Source organism: Brachyhypopomus gauderio, chromosome 20, assembly GCF_052324685.1.
Source record: "Brachyhypopomus gauderio isolate BG-103 chromosome 20, BGAUD_0.2, whole genome shotgun sequence".
NCBI classification, from domain to species: Eukaryota; Metazoa; Chordata; class Actinopteri; order Gymnotiformes; family Hypopomidae; genus Brachyhypopomus; species Brachyhypopomus gauderio.
Genome location: NC_135230.1, coordinates 11,273,697 through 11,297,988, shown reverse-complemented (window position 1 = coordinate 11,297,988; position 24,292 = coordinate 11,273,697). Strand labels below are relative to the sequence as shown.

At 40.3% G+C, this 24,292-nt stretch overlaps 4 protein-coding genes, 1 long non-coding RNA gene and 1 pseudogene across 5 annotated transcripts; all 6 read left to right on the top strand.

Annotated features, from left to right (window-relative positions):
* Positions 1-948: 948 nt before the first annotated feature.
* LOC143484416 (uncharacterized) lies at positions 949-1,441 on the top strand. The gene is made up of 3 exons (XR_013122636.1): positions 949-1,046; positions 1,153-1,292; positions 1,368-1,441. It is a non-coding gene; the product is annotated as an uncharacterized LOC143484416 (long non-coding RNA).
* Positions 1,442-13,466: 12,025 nt separating this feature from the next.
* On the top strand, positions 13,467-14,670 carry LOC143484399 (histone H1 pseudogene; annotated as a pseudogene).
* A 337-nt stretch (positions 14,671-15,007) lies between these two features.
* Positions 15,008-15,562, top strand: LOC143484409 (histone H2A-like). Its single transcript, XM_076983105.1, has one exon. The coding sequence runs from the start codon at positions 15,040-15,042 to the stop codon at positions 15,424-15,426; it is 387 nt and encodes a 128-aa protein (XP_076839220.1). The 5' UTR covers positions 15,008-15,039; the 3' UTR covers positions 15,427-15,562.
* A 278-nt stretch (positions 15,563-15,840) lies between these two features.
* Positions 15,841-16,753, top strand: LOC143484406 (histone H3). The gene has a single exon (XM_076983102.1). The coding sequence runs from the start codon at positions 16,020-16,022 to the stop codon at positions 16,428-16,430; it is 411 nt and encodes a 136-aa protein (XP_076839217.1). The 5' UTR covers positions 15,841-16,019; the 3' UTR covers positions 16,431-16,753.
* A 1,165-nt stretch (positions 16,754-17,918) lies between these two features.
* Positions 17,919-18,587, top strand: LOC143484414 (histone H4). Its single transcript, XM_076983112.1, has one exon. It carries the CDS (start codon positions 17,932-17,934, stop codon positions 18,241-18,243), a length of 312 nt encoding a protein of 103 aa, XP_076839227.1. The 5' UTR covers positions 17,919-17,931; the 3' UTR covers positions 18,244-18,587.
* Positions 18,588-18,763: 176 nt separating this feature from the next.
* LOC143484404 (histone H2B 1/2-like) lies at positions 18,764-19,324 on the top strand. Its single transcript, XM_076983100.1, has one exon. It carries the CDS (start codon positions 18,806-18,808, stop codon positions 19,229-19,231), a length of 426 nt encoding a protein of 141 aa, XP_076839215.1. The 5' UTR covers positions 18,764-18,805; the 3' UTR covers positions 19,232-19,324.
* Positions 19,325-24,292: the final 4,968 nt, after the last annotated feature.

Genomic DNA, 24,292 nt, shown 5'->3' with positions numbered 1-24,292 from the left:
ATTTAGACTCGCCTTTGGTGCATTCAGTTTTATCGCCAGTTCCACCTTCTCCACAGCCTGTCCCCTCTTCTTCATATTCGGAAGTATTGTCATTTCCCTCACCTGCTTCTCCTAAAAAGCCTCAACATGTGTCCTCCAAAAAGGTCAGCTGTCCACACTGCATCATAAAGCTGCAGGAGAATAATTTGCCTGGTCACATTTCTAGGAAGCATTCCTAAACTCAACCAGACATAACCAGCACCTCACATTTGCAGAGTGTATGTTTGGATGCCACCAATTTATGCAGTACAGTCGTGATTTTTCTGTGCCTGTCCATGTACAGAGGAAGACATGGGGCAAAGTGCAATTCACTGGCTGTGAATTAGAAAACTGCCAGCAGTACCAGCGTCTAGCACAACGTAGTAAATGTGTTCACAACCATTGTAAACATGTTCGATCTGTTGACTACTGTGCTAACGCTGCTAGTGAGGAGTTCCTTGAATGGTACATCTAAGTATTGGGTGTATCAAGGAAAAACACCTGCTTAAAAAGGCAAAACGCAGCCATGGCAGCTCATGTGCCATTTTCTATAGAAGTGCATTTCAGAGGCTCATCTAAAATAAAATGCCTTTCAATTCATGAGCCACAAAAGAAACACTCCTGTCGTCTTGGACGAATCCTTGTGACATTCAGCCAAAAGACAAATTCATGGCATTGTCCCTGTGCAAAGCCAAGAATGTCTTGTGCCATTTTGCAACACTTTTGTGCAAACACAAAGACATTTATTTGAGACAAAAACTGTTTCATCTGCTGCAGCGATCGATCAGCCCAGCATCATCTACTCACCAACAACCTGGAATGTGTAGTGAAATACATTTTCACTCAGAAAAAAGTTCCTTCCAAACTTCCAAAAGAACTGACTATTCCCAGACCAGTATTCAGTTACCCAACAAGACTAGTTCCAAAAGAAACAAAATGTACTGTCTGTTCTGGGAAGCCCTCGCTGGAAGGTCTAGTCATAATAACGGACAAAGCCCGGATTGTGGGTATAGGTGGCATCATTGAGAGTAAGTTCAATTTCCTGTTGAATAACCTTGGCTATTTTAATATTATTTAGTATAACACACTGCTACGTTTATCTGTTTAATTATCTGTTTTTTGTTCCTTTTGTAGATGTGTCCACTTTCTTTAGACAATGTCCATTGTGTCAGATGGTGTATCGGTATCAGGAGTGGGAAGCAGGACTCCACAACTTTGATGATCATGTTGTGCTGACCCTGGAATTGTGCATTTTTCTAAGGCACAACCTAAAGGTAAAATAAAACATTATATGGTGTACTGGGTCTTCTGTGCTGTTCATTTAACAGCTACAATACTGTGTCCTACAGAACCATACTGCAGTTTCCCGAACAATTAATTCACTGGAGGGACTTCGGGGTGCTACATTTCCATCCAGAGACACCATACTGCATGGCTACTGCCATTTTGAGGCTCTCACAAGTCATGATTATACATACTCTTGTGGCCTGCAATGTGAAGCACTTACAAGGTTACAGAATGTTCATGCGTGTCGAGCCTCTTGGTCTTTCAGGTTTCACCCTGACCAGGAGGAGCTGGTAAGTGGACACAGCAACACCAAAAAAGGAACATTAAATGTGATAATCAGTGTTGTACTGTTGAACAGCTTTTTCTCCTCTCTACATAACTTGATAACTGAGCTTTGTTCACAAGAACAGTAGATAAAGATGGTTATACAGAGGTTGGGTAAAGCAAAAATAACCACTTCCTTGTTTCTACAGAATCCCCATCTCCACCTTTAACAGCATTTTACATGTTCAAGTTGCATTTAAGTTCATCAAATGCCTTATGTCCAAAGGTTTGTGGATGTTGCTTCTAATTACAGAAGTCATAAGCTGGTATTCACAAACATTTGGTCATATAATGCATTTGTGTGCTATGTGCTTAATGTTTTGTAAACCATAGTAAAATATATATATTTTTTAATGTTAACAGTAATCTTGCTCAGATGCTCAATCCAGGTCAATGGGAGGAGAAAACTGGCTGGGATTTGCCAGTAGTTACTTTTTCTTTAGGTAAAGACTGTGTTTTAGAATGTATTTCCTGAAAACGTCAACTGAAATAATGTTCATTTTTTTAAGGATCTCCCAGTCCAGCAATGGGGTAATGATTGCGGCATCTTCATCCTGATGGTGAGAGACCCAATTTTCTTTTTATAATTATTTTTTATTAAATATTTCTTACTGTGTTTTTATTTTGTCATTCATTACTGATTTTTTTGTGTTTGTTTTTGTTGTTGTTGTTTTTGTAGTATGCTTTTATGTTCTCCTGGATGCCCCATTTGACTTCTCTGTAGTAAGTTGATTGTTATACTGTGTGTGTGCATGCGAGGGCATGTGTGCAAATGTTTGTGCATGGTTAGAATATATTTTTTTATTATTTGTTTTTGCATGATATGCAGGCTCTACGCAAATGGTGGTGTGTGATACTAATGGAGAACCTGGAGCTAGAAGGGTAAGATCACATATGGGCCTCATGGTACAAATCCACAGAGTTACTGAAATAACTCATAATGTTTCTATTTCTATTTAGAGACATGGCAAAAAATTTGCACACTGGACAGATCAAGCACAAGGCATTTTTTACGTGGTATCCTGCAGCCTGTCCTCTGGGTGGGACAACATTCACAAAGCCAGGTTTGGTTTTAGATTGCTTCACATGGTACTAACTCTGAATGCAACATCACAAAACATCCCTTTTACAGCCATTACTTATTTAATGACTTAATCATCAAGGATCAATTGAACATTTTTTTCTGACTTACATCACTATCAGTGTATCGTCTTAATTCTGTGAAAATTATAAACTGCTACAAATGAATAGTATTCTACAATATCAGTGCTGTTTTATTTCATAGGATCCTCAATCTCCAGTACACCTCAAACAAGAGAAACTAACTGCAATCCAAACATCACTGTCTTGCACAGGACATATATGCCTGCACTTACCAAAAGATACTAAACAAGTATGTAAAAAACTGTTTGGAATTAAGGACTTGTGAAATTTATGAATGTAAGATTAAATAAAATATATTTATGCATGTCTGTCTTTTAGTGTAATCCAGAAGTGCAGACAGTCCAGTGGGTCCAGTGTGAATACTGTGGGGGCTGGTTACCAGTGTTGCGAATAACGCCGTTGAAAATAACGTTAGGTAACGGTGTCATTTTGTGTCATTTTGTCAGTAACAGGATAAAATAATTCATTACTTTTCCTGTCGTTACAACGCCGTTGACGTTACTGGTCATTCAAAGTGGTGCGTTACTATATATTGATGTACTAACAGTAATGCGAGCGGACTGCTGCCCAGATTAGTGAGAAGTAACAGATCTCGATATGTCACAGTTCTCGGTGTAACACCTGTTTAACTAAACAAGTCAGTAAGCGATTGGCTAAGGCAGCGTTATGGTAGCCAATCAGAGCCAGTGTTGTTACACGCGTGCCGAAGCACTCCAGTGACACGACCAGAGACCGTATATATGTTACGTATATATGTTATGTTTATTATATAAAAACGTAATTTATAACAATTATAAAACAATCAAAGCATTACACAGCAATGTGCTCTAACATTAGCCTAAAGTTGGTCGCTATATGTTCACAATAATCCTCAAATTGCAGTTCTGTCTGTGTTTATGCGCTCAAATTGAACTTCCTGGAACTATCTGAAGCCTCCGTGAATCACATGACCATCAAGCGTTTTGAACTTTCGTTGTCGCGACTCTCTCTCTATATGGCTCTGGCTCAGACGACCCACACCCACGGAACTACAAACATGGACATAACGGCACGCAGACAACGTATCGACACGCCCACAAGGAGGGGTCCGGAGCTGTCACCATGACAGTAGACGTTACTGTAGGGGTGACCTGCAATAGTCGCTGATTCGACTATAGTCGACTATACCCCCTAGTCGACTATGAACGTCATAGTCGAATGTACCATTCTAACTGCATGGGGGTGCCCAAGGATGCAGCTAAGAATTAGTTGTTACATGAAATGTCTTTGTTTTCGTTATATATAGCCTTTTGTCAAATAAAATCATCCTAATTTCTGTTAATAAATATTTTAAAATGATGTTTGCGCATTAACAATAGGCATCTTCCTTACTACACATTAATAAATCACACCCTGCAGTTGCACAATCCAAACGAGCGGAGCTGAACACGCTACAGAATACGCGGCATCTGCCGAGATTATAATGGCTACTAAAAAACTTCAAAAGTATTTTGAAAAAGATAAAGACGAATCAAACAAAGTAAAGTGCAAGTTATGTCATCAACGTCTTTCATTTCGCACGACAACATCTAACATGGCATACCATTTAAAACGCATAAGGCGAAAAAAAAAACAGTTCAGCCGTTTGTCGTCGTCTCGTCGCGGTGCGTCTCGGCAAGTAGGCCTAAAAACATTTTTTGTTGTTTGCTTTTAAACCCCGTTACTTGAACCTTTCCTTATATTTTTTTGCTGTTGTGTGTCAATTTTGTTATATTTTCAGGCAGGCATATTTTATTTAAAATATTTTTGACATTTTGCACAGTGCCTGTCTGACAGTTCGATATGCGCAATGCGCACTGACGGTTAATGTTCTCTAACGTTTAATAAAAAATAAGTAAGTAAATAAATAAAAGCTGAATAAACCCAACCTACCGTGTTTATTCATTTATCTGAGTGTTTTAGGTTTTTACTTTGAAGAGGAAAAAAGTCCTGAATGAGAACGGGATACCGTTTAGGATGCTCTAAATAAAAACATAAAAATAAACCCGATTCGACTATTAGTCGACTAAAGGGAAAAGCTGACGAATCAGATTCGACTATGAAAATCCTTAGTTGAATACACCCCTAGTCTACTGTCATGGTGACAGCTCCGGACCCCTCCTTGTTGTTCCCTTCCTCAGTGTTGTTGTCCACCATGGTTTGCTGTGCTGCATGGGGATGCTCCAATCGATCAGAGAAAGGAGCAAAAATGTATGGTTTCCCCACTGATACTGAGAGGAGAAAAAAAGGTTGTCTCAACTCAGCAGGAGCAATCTTACCCTCACTAAAGATTACAACAACAAATATATATGTGAGGTAAACATCAAACACTGCATTTGCACTTTTCACAATAAACACACTATTGGAAAGCTTAATGCCTGATTTATTAAAATACAGAATAGTGAACAAACAAAATCAAAGACTCCAGACAGACTCTGGTGCAGGGTGAGGGTGCTATCTAGTTGCAGGCTCCATTGAATCCCCTATGGTTATTTGGCTTAAAGAGAGAGAGGAGAAAAAGACAGGAGAAAATGATTATTATCATTATTGATGTGATATGAATTTGAACTTGTTGCACATCCTTGGTTGTTTTTCATACGTGTAATGAGTGTATACGTATCCAGTAAGTGTTCTCTAATACTGCGTATTCACCCACTATGGGATATGTAATGTTCTGGATATAGCAAGTGTAGTTGCCTGAAAAAAGATCTTTCTGCTGCTGCTGCTTAAGTTAAAATTAAAATCTATTTGTGATTTTCTTCATAGGATGTGTTTAACATGTGCTTAAATGCCACTGTCAAAAATGGTTACATTCTTTCTACTCCATTCAGTTTAAAATGTGCAGTATAATATTATTATTTTTATATATTATAATAATATAATTTTTCCTAGAAATTTACAATATTACACGTTTGCTCAGCTAGTTGCTCACTGTGTGCGAGGGGCTTAAGAAGAGCAACATAATTGTGTACAGGTGCATCAGTACTCAGGAGAATGTGATGGTATATATATATATATATATATATATATATATATATATATATATATATATATATATATATATGCATACAAAATTGCTCCCTATCACAGAAATAGTGTACTATTTACCATTAGCTGACACAATATATTGAACTGTTTTTGTAGATCACTTGCCGAGTGATCTCGCGATCTGCCATGCTTAATTTCTTATGCAATCACGTGACAGCGAGTCGTCATTTCCTGGTCTCAGGGATGAGATCGGTCTCAGAGAGGAGATGGCCTGAGAGGAGAGATTTATGGCCAGACGCTGTTGGCCTATTATTACTGCTACTAATACAAAGAATAAGAATCAGCATGGAAGTAGAGCCTCAGCGCTGAGAACTGGGGTTGTCAACATCTACGTTAGAGGACTCCTGTAAAATGGAGCAATTTTATACGCTTTGCTTAACCGTGCATTCATTAGGCCTCTTTGGATTCATGCCATCGGTGAATATTATCTTTCAGTTAAATAAGATTGGAGAGATTCCAATCTCCAGCCTCATATTCCAGAACTCACTATTTTGACAAACAGCACACTGTATGTTATACAGGAACTCAAACTGCTTTTACTGAAACTGGTCACTCAATTAATTCTCCAGGCTTTATGCCGACTATAACCACAATTCTGTTAGTCACCTATAAAGGCATAAAGGCACACCATACAACCCTTTCAGGCCAAATAAGTGTAACGTCAGGAAGAGACAGAGAGGGATCCTTATGCAAAAGCACAGTGCTCTTTATTTGGCAGATAGATACAACCAGAGAATGTGAGATGTTAATGCATAAACAGAGTTGATCTAATGCCGTTTGTTGAGAGTGGTCTATCCGGTCCGGGGTCGTAACGGGAAGGCAGAGTCCGTACGGTACCTGAGGGCTAGGCAGAAGATGGGGTCGAGGGAACAGGCAGAGGTCGGTACACAGGAGAAACAGCAGGGTATGATAATGCTCGGTATGCAACATGGTTGGCAATACTTCGCCACGAGGTGTTGTGATGACGGTGTATATGAATGCCTGGAATGTGGGCGTGGTGATGAGGAACAGCTGAGTCCTTAATGGCTATCAGGTGACATTCCTGACAATAAGATTATTTCAGTCTTGCTCTCGTTTAAGTTAAAAAAATTAAAAGCTATCCATGCTTTTATTTCATCAAGGCAACTCAATAAAGTAGTCAAAGCTGTGCCATCCTGCTTCTTTAAAGGTATAAATCTGAGTGTCGTTGGAATAACAATGAGAGGAGATACCATACTTTCTAAAATGGCTCCCAAAGGCAGCATATACAGCATAAATAAAAAGGGGCACAAAATCGATCCCTGAGGAACCCCACATGAGAAAGTTGCTGCTAATGACACAAACTCCCCACTGCTGACCACAAAACTCCTATCCGATAAATATGACCGAAGCCACTAAAGGGCAAGGCCTTTAACTCCAACACAACATTCCAACCGCTCAACAGGAATATTATGGTTGATTGTGTCAAAGCAGCAGTTAAATCTAAAAGAATAAGAACAGCGCAATCATCAATTGAGTCTGTAATTACAGAGTGTAATTATCAGTAAGTCATGAAACATTTTCAGAAGGGTTGTTTCTGTACTATGGAATGCTCTGAAGCCCGATTGATAAACCTCGTAGATATGATTTTTGTCTAAATAAGATTTCAGAAACACAACTTTCTCTAATATTTTCGACATAAATGGAAGTTTGGAAATAGGCCTAAAATTAGAGAGCACAGATGGATCCAAATTGAGCTTTTTAATTGTTGGGTGGACCACCGCTTGTTTCAAGTACGGTACCTAGGGACAATCGCTGTGGATAAACCACTATTGATAATAGTTACAACCTCAGGCCCTGTAGTCTCAAATATCTTCTTAAAAAATCGAGGATCCAATACATTGAAAGGACAAGAACTCGAGTTTGACAGGCTCAAACTGCTCAAAGACAGCTAGTCACTAAGGCAGGCAGAACACTTAAGGATACTTAATAGTAGACCTTAAATTTGTGATTTTCTCAATAAAAAACTTTTTTTCACAAATATTTAGGGAGGACTTAAAACATACAGGATTATTGCCGTTCAGTGCAGCGTTAATAGTATAAAATAATGTACAAGGTTTATGACTATTATTTTGGATAATGGTAGAACAATACAGATTTTTTTCTGCCTTCACTGTCTTTTGATACTTAAACCACTTTTCTTTAACCCTAGGAGGTCTATGGGCATTTTTGCTGTTTAAATGAAAATACTGCTGAACGTTTTACTGCTGCATTAAATACTTTTGTAAGATTATTGTAAACAATTTTGTAAACAACATTTTTTTTTTTATGATCCCAATGATATACTAGCAGCTTTCCAGTCTACCTGTAGTAATTTGTTGGATATCATAGCTCCACTTAAATTGATTCCTTTTAAGTTAAAAAATGAACCCTGGCTCAATTCCACTACCCGTGCAGCCAGGCAAGAGTGTAGGAAAGCAGAACGTAAATGGAAAAAGGATAAGCTACAGGTATCTTATGAGATACTTAACATACGAGAGTATCGACCCATTACAGAGGGAGCAACACTCTTAACCTGTAATGTTTCAAACCTAATGGGATTATGATCTGAGAACACTGCATTGTACAGTTCAAGATTGTTCACAGGAACATTAAAAGAACAAGGTCAATAGTATCCCCCTGTTCATGTGTAGGGCCCTTTACTGACTGAACAAGATTAAAAGAATCCAAAAGATCCCTATTGTGTTTGAGCATCAAATCTGTCCAAAAGTTTGAAAAGTAATTAAAAAAGTCCTTTTTGTATTTCGGAGGACGGTACATTATAGCACAAGCAATTGGATGGAAGCAGTCCAGCTCGAACAGCAAAAGTTCAAAGCTGTAGGGATGCGGGAATAAAGGGATGAGGGAATAAAGTAATTAATTTTAGTATATGTACAATGTAGAATTCAAATACAAAACACAATACTAGTCTCTTCACGGTGCCAGCTAGCATCTTGTGTGCTGGATTGTTTCAGGGGCATATTTGCACAGACTCCATTATAAGTGAATAGTCTTATCACTAAGCACTTATTCACTTGGGGCCATCTTTCTGTTGTACTTCTGGATCTTTTTTGTTTCATCCTTGATAGTGGCTCTGATGTTGACTAGTTGGTCACATCTCTGGATTTGGGATGAAACCCCCCATACATTTTGAGTTTCCTTGTCTTGATGTTAATGGCTTCTATCTTCTCTTTTAGCTGGCTTATTACAGTTTTTGGCAGCTGCTAAGACCCAAAATGTGGTCCGTAATGTAGCCTAGCTATTGACCTGGTGCGTTAAATCTTAAGCACATTCTCTACCTCACACTCATTTAGAAATTCTTAAATATCTTTAGGTATCAAAGCCTAATCCCTATAAAGAGGCCACAAGTTGCAAATCTTGGTTTGCACATCAATGGTGTCCAATACTGCATAGAAATGATGATGAAGAGGACGAGAATGAGGAAGAGCAATATGGATCAGCAACCATAACGGATGAGATCAGAGTCACTCTGGTTGACCATGTGGTCAAACATGCATTGGGTTTTCTGGAGGTAAAGGGTCCAGCCTAATCTGTGCTGCTACACTGTAGCATCATCCAGACATTTCAAAATGAGAATAGACATAGACGTATCCTCTATATCAGGGGTCACCAACGTGGTGCCCGCGGGGACCATGTCGCCCGCGAGGACGTCACGAGTTGCCCGCGGGCTTGTTTTAAAAATAGCTCACTATAGTGCCATGCACCAAGCGCTGCATCGTTTATGTTTTTGCTACTATTATAGATTGTCCGCGGTTGCTAGCGGTCTTCCCGCTTAGCAATTGACACTCGCACACGCACCCCGCCCCCGCTCAACAACTTTTCGTTAGATTGATGCGAATTCATCTGGTAGCCCTCCGCAATAATTGGTCTCCAAGAAGTAGCTCCCAGTTTCAAAAAGGTTGGTGACCCCTGCTCTATATATACTACATCATGGTTTTGCAGACTAGACTACCCTGTGCTGGAGGATGAAAACAGCTCAGAACAGAAAGAGACCCTTGTCAATGTGGTGAGAGCAAACAGCATAAGCATACATTTCTACATGTTTCTACAACAGAACATCATTACTGACGCAGTCACCATCAGCAACATCCATTCAGTGACTCTTGGCCAGTGACAGTGTGACACAACTGCACTATGAATTGTGCGCAAGTATGTTCTGCTATCCACTCACTGATTGTCCAGTGTCCTGTGCCACACAGCATTGACAACATTATACCTATATCATACTGTTGTTCAATACTGTAATGAACATCATAGGACACTATACCATTGTCAGTCCCTGGCAGCATAGCAGCATCATCACATTGTGTGCAGCCATTTGCCAGAATGCTGTTCATCATCATGCCACTCATGGTCCCTACAACACTGCAGATCATAACCTTCCTCAACACAGAGCACAACATACTCATTGTCCATCATTAGGGGGATGAAGCAGGGGGATGAAGCAGAACAGTTTGCACCGGGTTGCTCAAGTACAAACTGAATCAATGAACCAAGATTTGTTGTGCTTCACCTCCACCATACTCTCCACTGCTGTTGAGCTCTTTTTGTCATAGAGGTGATTACCATGCGATTCCGTAAACTACATGTTCATGCAAAAGAAATCCATCTTTTCCAGAATACCTTTGTTGCTGACAATCGATGAAGCCCAGTCTTCTTATCAGTTTGATTTGGCCGAGTTACAGAACTGTGATGTTCTGAAAGACGCGTTCAAGCCCAACAGTCTTATTGACTTCTATGCCGCACTCCCAAACGTATATCTGCGAGCAAACATTTTCACACATGAAACTCTTGAAAATTTCGCTGAGATCAAGATTGACAGATGAACATCTGCATCAGTGTTTGAGACTGGCTGTGACTAGAATGGAAAATGACATTCAACTTCTCACCAGCCAAATGCAGGCCCACAGTTCACACTGATGAACATACATAGGTAAGCTCACTTTTCTGACTTGAATGAGTCACTCTGAGTATAAAGGAATATGATCATAATAAAATCTACTGGGATCAAATCCATAAAAAATGTATTGTGCTGTGTAGGTCACAAGGAAGTTGATGAGAGAGAAAGGTGCAAACAGCGGTATCTACAAGCCTTCTAGAACCTACAAAAGGATTATAAGGAAGGAACATGAGAACTTTGAGAGACTACTCATATGAGTCATTTAAGGAAGAGATTCTGCTCTGACAACTTTACCTGTTAAGATGTGCATGGCACAACAGAAAATTAATGTTCCACAGACTTTTTTTCTGTGAAGAACCCAGAGAGGATTATTTGGTTTATTTCATAAATAGTGTTATTTATTTTGTTACTGGTGTCATTTATTTTGTCAATAGTGTTATTTAATTTGTTAATAGTGTTATTATTTATTACCAGACTTTTTTACTGTGAAGAACCCATAGAGGATTATTTGGTTATTATTTCATAAATAGTGTTATTTAGTTTGTTATTAGTGTTATTATTTATTTCTTGACTTTTTTTTCTGTGAAGATCCCAGAAAGGGTTATTAATGTTTGGTTATGTGTCGCTTTCTGAAAACAATAAATGTTGCAGCACCCCTGTGATTGTCAAACTTTTTTGTTTCACACTGACCCCGGCCTCCCATCAGAGAAGAGAAAAGTTATTTGGCCCTTACAGGAAAAAGTTTGGGGACCCCTGGTCTAATATAACAAGTTTGCCATAATTCATTAGCAAATATCGCCATCTAATGGCCGGCAACATTTTGACCCAGTAACTGAACAGGAACAGTACGGAAAATCACCAAATAAACATTTATATCTATGATGTGAAGTTCGGTGCTTTGCAACAGTTGCAGTTCTAGGTGAATTTGAATAATTGTTTTTTTAATGCAAATTTGAATTTTGATACTGGAAAATAATTAAATAATTATTTTATATAAAAAAATTAAATTCTGTGATCGGATGCAAAGCACTTTGTAAGTCGCTCTGGATAAGAGCATCTGCTAAATGCCGTAAGTGTAAATGTAAATACATTTTAAAAGGCATCTAAGAATCTAAAATGCATTTTTTTTCTTAAATTGTTCTGTTTTATTTATCACAAGAGTGAAGGGCCTACTGCTTGCATGAAGGCTGCCATTTTTTATGCTTATGTGTAAGTGTGTCTGTGTATCACAGCAAGGGAACCAGACCATTCGTTACTTGAAAAAAACAACAATAGTACAGCGCTAATATCTTCTTTAGAGTTCAAAAGTACATGTCTTTATTGAGCAGCACAGGTCACAGGACAACAGCAACTCAACTCAATGATGCTTTAAACCACATTTTTAAATGGATCCAGCAGCTGCCAATGTCAATGTTCTCCTTGATCAAGATAGTTAAGAACAAAATGTACTGTTAATATTAAACAAAGTTCATGAATTATTCAAACCCGAACCACCAAAGTGGCAGAAATCCCTTTGTACTGCTTTATTTTTATCATGTGGTAGCTGTAGTGTTCCAGACGTGTTCCTGAGTCCTGAACCACTTCAGTAGATACACAGTTTGACTGGAGATCTCATTGGTTACTTGTATCCACAAGCCAGTTTGGCAAAACCCAAAACAAAGCTTGCCACCCATAAACTGGTTTTATGCATTAGTGGTTTGCACAGCTCTTTCTTCAAATTGATCAGCCCTGACACGTTGTAGCTCAGAGCACAGCATCAAACAACCATGGAAGGCGACACGGCTTGTATCCACATGGCTGCTGGGGCTCCGGCCTCCGTCAGTCCCCTGGGGGCCCAAATGTGTGTTCTGTCTCTTCTGCTCCACCATCATCCCTCTCCTCCCTCCTGTCTCTCTCTCCTCCATCTCTACCCCCAGCACTCCGCTCACAGGCATCTCTCCCTCAACATTGCCGTCATCATCCTCATCTTCGTCAGGTGTCTCTGCATACTCCCCATCAGGCTCCACGACTGCAGTTTCCACACCATCACCTGCTGGTGAGGGATCTGTTGGAAAGAAAATAATTATAACTTAGAATTAGAGTTACGGTTTCTCATTAGGTTTAGTGTGATCTTGGAGCCTTGATCCCCACTTCCTCGTCTAAGATTCTAAGCCGAGGGAGTCACTCTGACAAGCTCCCTCGTATGGCCGTGAGCGCTTGCTCCTGTGTTTTACACACAATAACACGAGGCCTATTTCCACTAATGCACGCACCAGTGTCAAATTTCAAACGCCTCCATGGCTTTGCTCAGGCTCTCCTTCAAAGCGCACACTATGACTTGCTAGACGTACTCCTTCATTTCTCTCAATTTCACCCCACACATCGCACGAAATGCAGCATGCCTTCAGTGGATGGCAGTTGCAGAATGCCTTTTTGTGGCAGTTGTGCAAAACGACCTCGGACTGCATGGACTTTCTTAGCACGCAAATAAACGAGAAAGCCTTTTCTTGCTATACGCGTTGTTTGATGCCTTGCAAATAGTTTTTGAGTACATATTTAAGCCGAGATTTGTAATGAAAAAACACAAGCGCTAGCTGCTCAAGGAAGCACAGGCACGGAGTGCAGGGCGAGTTGAGTCTACACCGTCCTCATGTGTCTTTTAAGGCCACTGCCCCTCGAGAGGAGGGAAGGTTCAACGTCACAGAGCAGCTCGTTCAGTGTCGCGTGTTTATTTCTCTTACATAATTGAAAGATGGCAGAAGTGGCTCCAGCCCCGACCGCAGCGGCGCCGGCTAAAGCACCCAAGAAGAAAGCAGCCGCTAGACCCAAGAAAGCGGGACCCAGCGTCGGTGAGCTCATCGTTAAAGCTGTTTCGGCTTCCAAAGAACGGAGCGGTGTGTCTCTCGCCGCTCTGAAAAAATCTTTGGCTGCTGGCGGTTACGACGTGGAGAAGAACAACTCTCGCGTCAAGCTCGCCATCAAGAGCCTGGTGACGAAAGGGACTTTGGTGCAGACCAAAGGAACCGGTGCGTCTGGCTCATTTAAGATCAACAAGCAAGCGGAACCCAAGAAGAAGCCTGCCAAGAAAGCCGCACCTAAGGTGAAAAAGTCGCCCGCTAAGAAACCTGCCGCGGCTAAAAAGCCCAAGAAGGTCGCGGCAAAGAAGCCCGCCGCCGCTGCAAAGAAGTCGCCCAAGAAGGTGAAGAAGCCCGCTGCCGCCAAAGCTACCAAGAGTCCCAAGAAAGCGAAGAAGCCGGCTGCTCCGAAAAAAGCAGCCAAAAGCCCCAAGAAGGCAAAGACTGTCAAGCCCAAGTCCACCAAGCCAAAAGCGAAAAAAGCAGCCCCCAAGAAGAAGTAAACGTGAATATTTTCATGTCTTGGTCTCCCCAAAAAGGCTCTTTTAAGAGCCACCCAACTTTTCCAAAGGGCGCTTTTCTTTGCACTCGTGTGAATACTTGTGAATGAAAATTGCGAGCGCTGTCGCTCATAGATATTATTTTAGTTTTATTTTAGATTCTATTTTAGTTTGCCATTCTCTCCGGTCCTTGTCATACATATACGTAATTTGAGTGCATTTCGAAAAATTTCTTCCAAATTGAAGTACATACATAAAGAACTAAATTATTACGATAGGGAGTGATGGAGAGGAAAGTGCGTAAAGCATGTTACATCTCATAGAATATTATCGTGTACATGTCTATTACATGCTATGCATATTTTAGTTTGCCAATCTCTCCTGTCCTTGTCATATAATAATAATAATAATAACCTTTATTTGTATAGCACCTTTCATACATACATGCAACTCAAAGTGCTTTACAGAATAAATAAAAAGAAACATTAAAAGGAAGCAAAGATAAGACAAAAGGAAAATGTTAAAATAAATGAAAGATAAAAAAGAAACAAACATAATAAAATAGTGACAAATTATAAAATATTAATGTAATAAATAAATATTAAAATAAGATAAAATGTAACTAAATAAAATAATGCAAAACAATTACATACATATTCAGTAGCTTAGAAGATTTCGAAAAATATATTATTCATGCATATATTCAATGCATATAAGACGGCGAATTTATTGAAACTGGCAATTATTTACCAGAGGGAGTGTTGTATGGGAAGAGAATGGAGGCTGGCTTTGGATGTCGGCTGCTTCGCCATTGGATATTCGTCAGGCTTTCTTTAGCCAATAGGAGAGCAGCTGATTTTTCTATATTTTAAGCGCTCTCAGCTCGTTCTCTTTATTTCAGTTTTGTTCACGCAGTATTGTTAGAATTATGAGTGGCAGAGGGAAAAGCGGTGGAAAGGTGAGGGCCAAGGCAAAGACTCGCTCGTCCCGCGCTGGACTGCAGTTTCCCGTGGGCCGTGTACACAGGCTTTTGCGCAAAGGCAACTATGCCCAGCGTGTCGGTGCTGGTGCTCCGGTCTACTTGGCTGCCGTGCTGGAGTATCTGACTGCTGAGATTCTCGAGTTGGCCGGTAACGCCGCCCGTGACAACAAGAAGACCCGTATCATTCCTCGTCATCTTCAACTCGCCGTGCGTAACGACGAGGAGTTGAACAAGCTGTTGGGAAGAGTCACCATCGCTCAGGGTGGCGTACTGCCCAACATTCAGGCTGTTCTGTTGCCCAAAAAGACCGAGAAGGCGGCTAAGACCAAGTAAACACCCGAATTATCAACCCAAAGGCTCTTTTAAGAGCCACCCACACTGACTACACAAGTGCAATTTTTTCAGATATTATTCTGCGTTTCCCACCTAGTATAGATCTATGATAAATGGTGCTTTCACCTGCCATATGTATTCACATGCACATCTTTTGTGTTGTGATATGCCCCGACAGTATGAAAGCAAGCCTTTGTTTATATATTTACGGCATTTAGCAGACGCTCTTCTCCAGAGCGACTTTCAAAGTGCAATATACATATACGTATAGCTGTAGTAACTATATTACAATGTGTTTGTGTATAAGGAAAGGGAGACCCTTGGTAATATAAACTTGTGCAAAACGTTAACAGGGACAATGGGCAGGAAAAACGATGCAGCCTGAAAAGTGGGCGTATTGGTTTGCATTTTGAAATGCGCGCTATAGAACCCGGCCCAATTGTCGTACGGTGACGTACAATAACTGTCCAATGAATGGCGTTCAAATTGAAGACGCCCAATGAGCGCAGGTCGGAGTTGGGGTTAAATAGGATGTCTTCTCGTTTGCTTGATATTATTTTTACTTCGTCGTTTAAGAGTGAAGTCTCAGCACTATGGCAAGAACCAAGCAAACCGCCCGTAAGTCCACCGGTGGCAAAGCCCCGAGGAAGCAGCTCGCCACTAAGGCTGCCCGCAAGAGCGCCCCAGCCACCGGCGGCGTGAAGAAACCTCATCGTTACAGGCCCGGTACTGTCGCGCTGAGGGAGATTCGTCGTTATCAAAAGTCTACCGAGTTGCTGATCCGCAAGTTGCCTTTCCAGCGCCTGGTGAGAGAAATCGCTCAGGATTTCAAGACCGATCTCCGTTTCCAAAGCTCTGCCGTCATGGCTCTGCAGGAGGCTAGTGAGGCATACCTGGTTGGTCTGTTCGAGGACACCAACCTGTGTGCCATCCACGCCAAGAGAGTCACCATTATGCCCAAGGACATCCAGCTGGCCCGCCGCATTCGTGGAGAACGTGCTTAAACGTTCTGAGTACGGTCTCAAAAACCCAAAGGCTCTTTTAAGAGCCACTCAAATAATTCCCTGCAAAATGAGCAAATAGTATGTATTGTTGTGCCGTGTAGTTTTAGGTAGGTAAGTGATAAGCGGTTCATTAGCATTTGTCTTTTCAAACAGTGAACAGTGCAGGTTTAATTTTGAATATTTTTTTAAACAAAAAGTACAACGTTGGAAACGCCTGACATGACTACACAAATATAAAACCATACATGATCATGTTTATATTAATGGAGCTTGGTTTCCACCTTGTGGCCAAAATGTTGAACAACTCTTGTCGAAGCTTGCAAATAATGAAAAAGTCTATAAATAAATAAAATGCTTTTAGAAAAAAGTTTAATTATTTTATTACTATTATAAGATACATGTGTTTCTTTGGATCTCTATTTTAAATATATTATTTTGTTCTTCTAAATACTTTTTTCTGATTTACATTTGTACTTTTTTCAATTACTACTAGTTACTAGTAGTAACAATACCAACAGCAACTATAATAATCATCATAATTATGATTCTTGTCCTGATTATTGTCAGGCTTTGACCATGGTCATCATGTAGAGGGACTATTCCATTGTTGGATGGTAAGCAAGCAAGCATTCTGTGATCGGATGCAAAGCACTTTGTAAGTCGCTCTGGATAAGAGTGTCTGCTAAATGCCGTAAATGTAAAATGTTTTATATCTGATGTGGAAGCCAGTGACAAGAACACAACAGTGGAGTGACATGAGTGAACTTGGTGCTTGAAGCTCATGCTGCTGTATTCTGAATCAGTTGTTGAGGTCTGATGGCCCGTAGAGGAAGACCCACAAGTAGGGAGTTGCAGTAGTATAGCTTGGAGATGATGAGAGACTGCACAAGTCCCTGGATACCTTCCTGTGAAGGGGTTAACACAATTGGGTGAGGTCTTATCAGGAGAGGAGGTACAGTAGACTTGGTGAAGTTGTAAAGGAAAAGTACAGAGATATGGAGAGAGAGGGATTCTAAGTGAGGTGCAGACACACAGATAAGGGAATGAACAAGTCAGTGCTGTGACTGAGGGTCACAGAGTCCATTAGTCAGGTTTGTTTACAGCATGTGTTTAGAAAGACAATTGGTTGTTCAAAGTTACACCCAGGCTTTGAGCAGTTTCTGTTTCTACTTAACCTATGATGACCTACATCCATGCTAATACATATTATTTATATTGGCAGTAGCAATAATAGTAACAATGAAAGCTTTTGTTGTATTTTTTTTCCTTGTTCCTTATTCTTGTCTAAACTATCTATGTGTACATATTTATTACTGCTGATGTTTTTCATGTGACTAAGAGCCGAATTATTCCAGTCTTTTCTGGACGTATCTGGAGGAGCTTGGCATTTAGCGCCGCCTCTTCGTTGGTTTCAACTAGGTCCTTTTGAAGAGAATAATAGTGCACCCTGGTAGTCGCTGTGTCATTATTTCACTCCAATTTGAAAAAGAAAGCGTTAAGTATGTCTGGAAGAGGAAAGGGTGGTAAAGGACTTGGGAAAGGAGGCGCTAAGCGTCATCGCAAGGTTCTCCGTGATAACATTCAGGGCATTACTAAGCCCGCAATCCGCCGTCTGGCTCGTCGTGGCGGTGTAAAGCGTATCTCCGGTCTGATTTACGAGGAGACCCGTGGTGTTCTCAAAGTGTTCCTGGAGAACGTGATCAGAGACGCGGTCACCTACACCGAGCATGCCAAGAGAAAGACCGTCACCGCTATGGATGTGGTTTATGCTCTGAAACGCCAGGGACGTACTCTGTACGGTTTCGGAGGTTAAACCCTGAACTAAAGACGAAAAACAACGGCTCTTTTCAGAGCCACCCATATAATCCGTTAAAAAGAGTTGTTCCAGGTCTTCGTACTTACAAATGTTGAACGAATTAATACTGATAAAGGGCTAATAAACTCATTTAAATTTTTGCATGTTGTAGGATTTTAAGTTTAAATGCCTCACTCATTTTAAAACACTTCCATACATCAGTAGAAAAGTGCGATATGACAAAGCGAATGAGAAACAGTGACGTAGCTAGCATAGCCTAGCTTTCTGTGCTTTCTTTCCAAGACACGCGGAAAATTCAATACTTTTAATATTATTAACATGCTGATGGGACGTTGCAATGCTCAAATATTGATTAATCACAAAACATAATTTAAAAAAGGAAAAATCCCAGAACTATGGCTGGGGCGGAATTAAAAGACGCTACCCCGTCGCGATACAGTGATGGAGCAACGATAGGAGGTCCGTGTGAGAGGAGGGGTTGTTTCTGGCCAGTAATAATTTGCCATCCCCGCAGAGGGGCGGGCGTGTTTAAATTAGCATATCAGAGTCTAAATAAACCATGTGCTCTCGCGCCGTTTTTTATTCTGTTGTTCGTTTTTCTACAACTACAATGCCTGAGCCTGCGAAGTCCGCCCCAAAGAAGGGATCCAAGAAAGCCGTGACCAAGACGGCGGCTAAAGGAGGCAAGAAGCGCAGAAAGACCAGGAAGGAGAGCTACGCTATCTACGTGTACAAAGTCCTGAAGCAGGTCCACCCTGATACCGGCATTTCTTCCAAGGCGATGGGAATCATGAATTCTTTCGTGAACGACATCTTCGAGCGCATCGCTGGTGAGGCTTCTCGTCTCGCCCACTACAACAAGCGCTCTACCATCACCTCCAGGGAGATCCAGACCGCCGTGCGCCTGCTGCTTCCTGGTGAACTTGCCAAACACGCCGTGTCTGAGGGCACAAAGGCCGTCACCAAGTATACCAGCTCCAAGTAAAGCGCGACAGTGTCACTTAAAAAAAAAACCAACGGCTCTTTTAAGAGCCACTCACACTTTCGCCAAAAGAGTTTCCGTTTTCTAATTGTATATGCGGCACGAAAACCAAGACACAGTTTGTAATTGCCGTTTTGATTTTGCCAACTATGGTAATCTTCATTGCACATGGTGACTACTTTTAAGTAGAAGACTAGAATTCGTTGCATTTTTGTACTTGTATATTGTCTACACTGGCATCATAGCTGAACTTTAGGTTATTTTGCTCTAGAAGACAGGTGCATCTCAGTAAATTACAGTATCATTATACAGGGTGTCCGCGGGGTTGTAAAAAGTATTAAAAGGTAGTAAATTTAGTTGGCCAAAATTAAGGCCATTAAAAAGTATTAAACTTCATCTGACGAGGTATTAAATTTTCGAACGCTCATCCAACTGCCTAGACGTTTTTGAATTTGTGTTAAGCGCCTTTCTCCTAAAACTCCTTAAATTAGATTTATTTACATGTTGCTAGCAGTGATTTGACGTGACGTGACCTGATGTTTGTCCGCGCACGCGCCAGTCACCTAAATACCGGCTGGCTTGCCGCCAAACCTGTTTAGCGAAACACTGGGAAATTGCAAGTTTACCGACGTCTGGCTTGACGACCCAAGATTTAAACAGGCATAAAAATCTGTCACCTTTCGGCGAAATTCGCCGTTTTGAAGTTGAAAAGGGTGACCTACGCGAATCGTTTAGATCCGAGGACTTTTTTTGTGGTGCGGGGGTTCTGGAGATTTACATCTATATATATTTTTTTTTTATTATCATATTGACTTAATAAGCAAACAGAGCACTTCCCGAAATCGGCTATTTCAATGGCACAGTTGGCCACCCAATATCAGAAACGGGTAGATTTGTCCCACCCAAAAATTAAACCAAAGAAAAAGCGGAAACTGTTTAAAAACCCTTTTTCTAAAAGCGCGTTTGGCAGCGTTCGCAATTCACGCGCTGTGTTTGTTGTTATAGCAACTTGTCAGGTGCTCTCTGGGTCTTTCGCTTTCTTAAGGCTTGTGTTGAGATGCCTGTTCAGAAATATCCCGCACTCATAGCGTCACTGACCCGAGCTCTCGCCTCGCTGCAGCGGCGGGTAGTTTGCGCCCGCGTTAAACGCGAGGTCAGTGATAAGAGCAATGAATAGCCAACCATATGACCATATATATGACAATAAAATAGCTTTATTGTAATGTGCTGTTATGGTAATAGACTAGGAGGGTTTGGGTTAGCTAACGTTTATATTAACGCTTGTCAGAAAGCTCTCTGAAACGTAAAGTTACATTACTCTCTACATAACTTTCTCTAGTCAGGAAACCTTAACATAAATGTTTTGTCATTTCATTTCAGCATGCCACCAAAGAAAAAATCAAACCACAGGACAACTCTCCTGAGTTAAAAAAAAGGGTGGAAATAGTATAAGTATACAACAGAGTTAAGACATAATAATAATAATCAAACCTGTTGTTATATTATTTTAAATATTATGCATCACCTTTGTACTGGTACAAAGACACAGTAACAGTGCAGAAGCTGCAGAGATCATTTGTGCTTTGCCTTCAGAGGTACATGGATTATTTGGGCAAGTGGAAGCTCTGGTCAGGTTGCTTTTAATAGTCCATGTTTCATCCTCTCAAGCAGAGATAAGTTTTTTGGTTATATCTGAATATAATCCATACATTGCATGCATCATTTATTTAAAGTTTGTGGACAACAGTATCATGTATTATTGAGTATCTTGTTTAGTTTATAAAGTGTCCTTTAATTTGGACTTATCTAATAATAAACATAAGTAAAGAAAATGTTATATTTTGTCTGTTTATTTATTTATTTGCAATTTACCGTAATTCCACAAATGTTCTATGTCACTATACATACAGTGATTCCACTGTAGGTAAGGTAGTTAATCAGTTTATATTAATATTTTAGAGGATAGGATGGGCTTTGATTTGATAGCAAATATGTGTCGTTCCCCCCATGTCAAATCCGCTCCTATGCCCTTGCGTAATGGTAATCGCTGTATCCCCGTGCTGTCACCTGTCATAACCCCCATTTTCATGCCTGTTTAAAGACTGGCTTAGGCCAGTGGTTAGCAATAACCGAGAGGCCACTTCAGTCGCCGCTTTAAGTCATGCTGGAATTAAAAAATATTTTGTAGGTATTAAAAAGGTATTAAATTCAACTTAAGAATCTCTGTATATACCCTGTTATAACAATCTGGGCTTTTATAACACCTCTGCAGTGCTACAGGCTGATCGCCTCCATGTCACGCTGCATTGATGCAATAATTCGTGCAGTAGGCCAACATTTCAGAATTAACAATCATTTTCAGTTGGTATAATTTTCTGAGATAATAATTTTAGGCATTCGTTGGCTGTAAACCATAATCATCAACATTAACAAATTAACACTTCAAATAGATCACTGTTTGTGAATCTATATAATATATGCGTTTAATTTTTTGGATTTAATTATTGAAATTGATTAACTTTTTGATTATATAATTTACTGAGATGCACCTGTATTAGTTTGTCTATCTCACTGCTGTAGGCTGACTCATCCCCACCAGAGATTAGGTATCGGCAGAGCCGGAGTGGCTAATCGGGAGATTTGGGAGGATTCCCGATGGGCCGGCTCATGTCCATCTCTAGTTTGGGCTGATTGGGAGGGGAAAATAATTTTGGTCCGGATTTGGGTATGAAACTCCCGGGCTGAAAAAGTGTCCCACTCCGGCCCTGGGTATCAGCAAACCTCAAGAGTTTGGCTGCCTTATGGAGGCACAGCTGTTTGTGTAGAAGGAGAAGAGTCGGGGAGAAAGGACAGGGCTTTGTGTGGAGTGAGCCCTGATGGTCCGGGAGTCAGACACGTTTTCCAAGTTTCAAATGCTTGATTTCTGTCAGTTAGGAAGTCAAACTAGATGAGGGCAGGATAAGGGCAGGGGGCAGGATGATGGGCTCTTTACTGTTCAGTTTGAAATGCTGGGGACTACGGGCGTGTGGACCAGCGTCCTGCTGTGATGCAGCTTGTGGGTAAACAGTGTTACCCAGCAACATGCCCTTCGTCTACATCTGCAGGGGGCTTCTGGGTCACTTGTTAGAATATCGATCGATTATTTATATAATCATGTGTAATAAACAGGTTAACAGTATATTTTTTGTAAGTTATGAGAGGAATCAGTACAATGGAGAAGACAGTTGCTTGTAACAATTCAACGAGGATGAGCTTGGGTACAATCAGAGGAATCATGAATAAGCCATGAAGTGTGCCTATTAATATAGATTAGATTAAAATCTGATGAATAATCAGATGACTGCAAATGACTGCAAACTTCTGAATCACTCCAGTCACACCATAACAGAATGGAGGAATAATACTGGGGATAAAAGGATCTCATTCCTGATATTCAGGAACTTATCTGCCTCTCAAAATAGTATTTACAGGTGTAAAGTAGATGCATGTGTATCCACTTTAAGCCATAATATCAATGTTACTGTGACAGGTAAAACACTTTGATAGGAATAGGACCCAAATCATCAAGGAAAAAGAGAACAGCTGAGAGTATGTAGGTACAGTATGTCAGTTTGTTAGACTCTCTACTGACAGAAATAGCATTTGCATTTGCACCCCAGCCACCAATGAAAAAGCTTCATCTTTACATGCCCAGTACTGTTGTGCTGAAGGAGATTCTGTCGTTATCAGAAGACTACAGAGTTGTTTATCCGCCATCTGCCTTTCCAGTGCCTAGTGAGGGAAATTGCTTAAAATTTCATGACCAATCTCCGAATCAAGAGCTACGCCTCATGGCCTTGCAGGAAGCTAACGAGGCATACCTGCACACAATGTCACGATAGGACACGAACTTGTGCCCTATCCACGTCAATATAGATCTATATATATTACAATATGCAATATTATTGAGGAAAGGATAATTATATTTATTTTTATTGCAACTTTCATATATACATGCTTTAAAGAGCTTTACAGAATAAAAAGAAGAAAAACATTTAAAAAAAGGTAATAAAATAATAAATGACAAATAATAGTTATTAAAATATTAGAAGAAAACAACAAAATAATGTAATAAAATGGCAATACTGTTAAATTAATTAGACAAACATTACATGTAATTTTGTAAAATAGTGTTATCTAGTCCCCTATGTAAATACAGATCTAAACAGGAAGGCTTTTCTTGAAGCTGTACAGGGATGCAATGTCTATGAGCTCCTCAGGAAGAGTGTTCCAGAGCTTTGGGCCATGCAAGCACCCTCTCCAATCTTTAACTGGATTTTATGAATCACCAGTAAATTGCTGTTTGACGACCTGAGAGACCTGACTATAACATATCTAACAATCATTTCACTAAGGTACAGTGGAGCAAGGCCATGAAGACCTTTAAAAACCATCACCAGAACCCTAAAATCTTCTCTAATTAATGATTAGTATTGTCCGTATCGGGAAAGTTGGTACATTTGGAAGATCATGATGTTTTCATTTTCTGCATGTGTGTGAAGCTACATGTCAACTTTGCGTAACAATGTACTGTTTAAATCCATAACAACATGCTGTCTAAATTCATTCTTTTCCTTAATGTAGATTTCAGTAATAAATTAACATTATATTTGAGTCATGAGTAAGAGGTCATAATTGGTTTATCATGATTGGTTGGGTCTGAAAGTCTACAGAGTTGATCTGGTCATGCCAAAAAGGTCTCTTAGAGCTGGAGAACCGACCGTCAAGAGGTCCATGTCCTGTCACTAGTCTAACAGCAGCAGTTTCAGAGACACTGTTGCAGCATAATGGATATCACTAACGGTTTAGATGTTTTCATTTGAGTTCTTCATATCTTCACTGTAGATGAGTGAGATTGGAAATATCTGAATTTAAATGACTGAGCTTGCTTGTCTGCATTTCTTCATATTTAGTTGCATATTTACACACATTACAGTGAACACTGTAAAATCAACACATGTTGCACAGGTATAATCCAAGGAAAATAGCACAGATGTGAAATGAATAGAAAGCGTGTGCAATTTC

Coding starts and splice junctions, on each gene's coding strand:
- LOC143484409 (XM_076983105.1), top strand. CDS start 15,040: ATGAGTGGCAGAGGGAAAAGCGGTGGAAAGGTGAGGGCCAAGGCAAAG.
- LOC143484406 (XM_076983102.1), top strand. CDS start 16,020: ATGGCAAGAACCAAGCAAACCGCCCGTAAGTCCACCGGTGGCAAAGCC.
- LOC143484414 (XM_076983112.1), top strand. CDS start 17,932: ATGTCTGGAAGAGGAAAGGGTGGTAAAGGACTTGGGAAAGGAGGCGCT.
- LOC143484404 (XM_076983100.1), top strand. CDS start 18,806: ATGTGCTCTCGCGCCGTTTTTTATTCTGTTGTTCGTTTTTCTACAACT.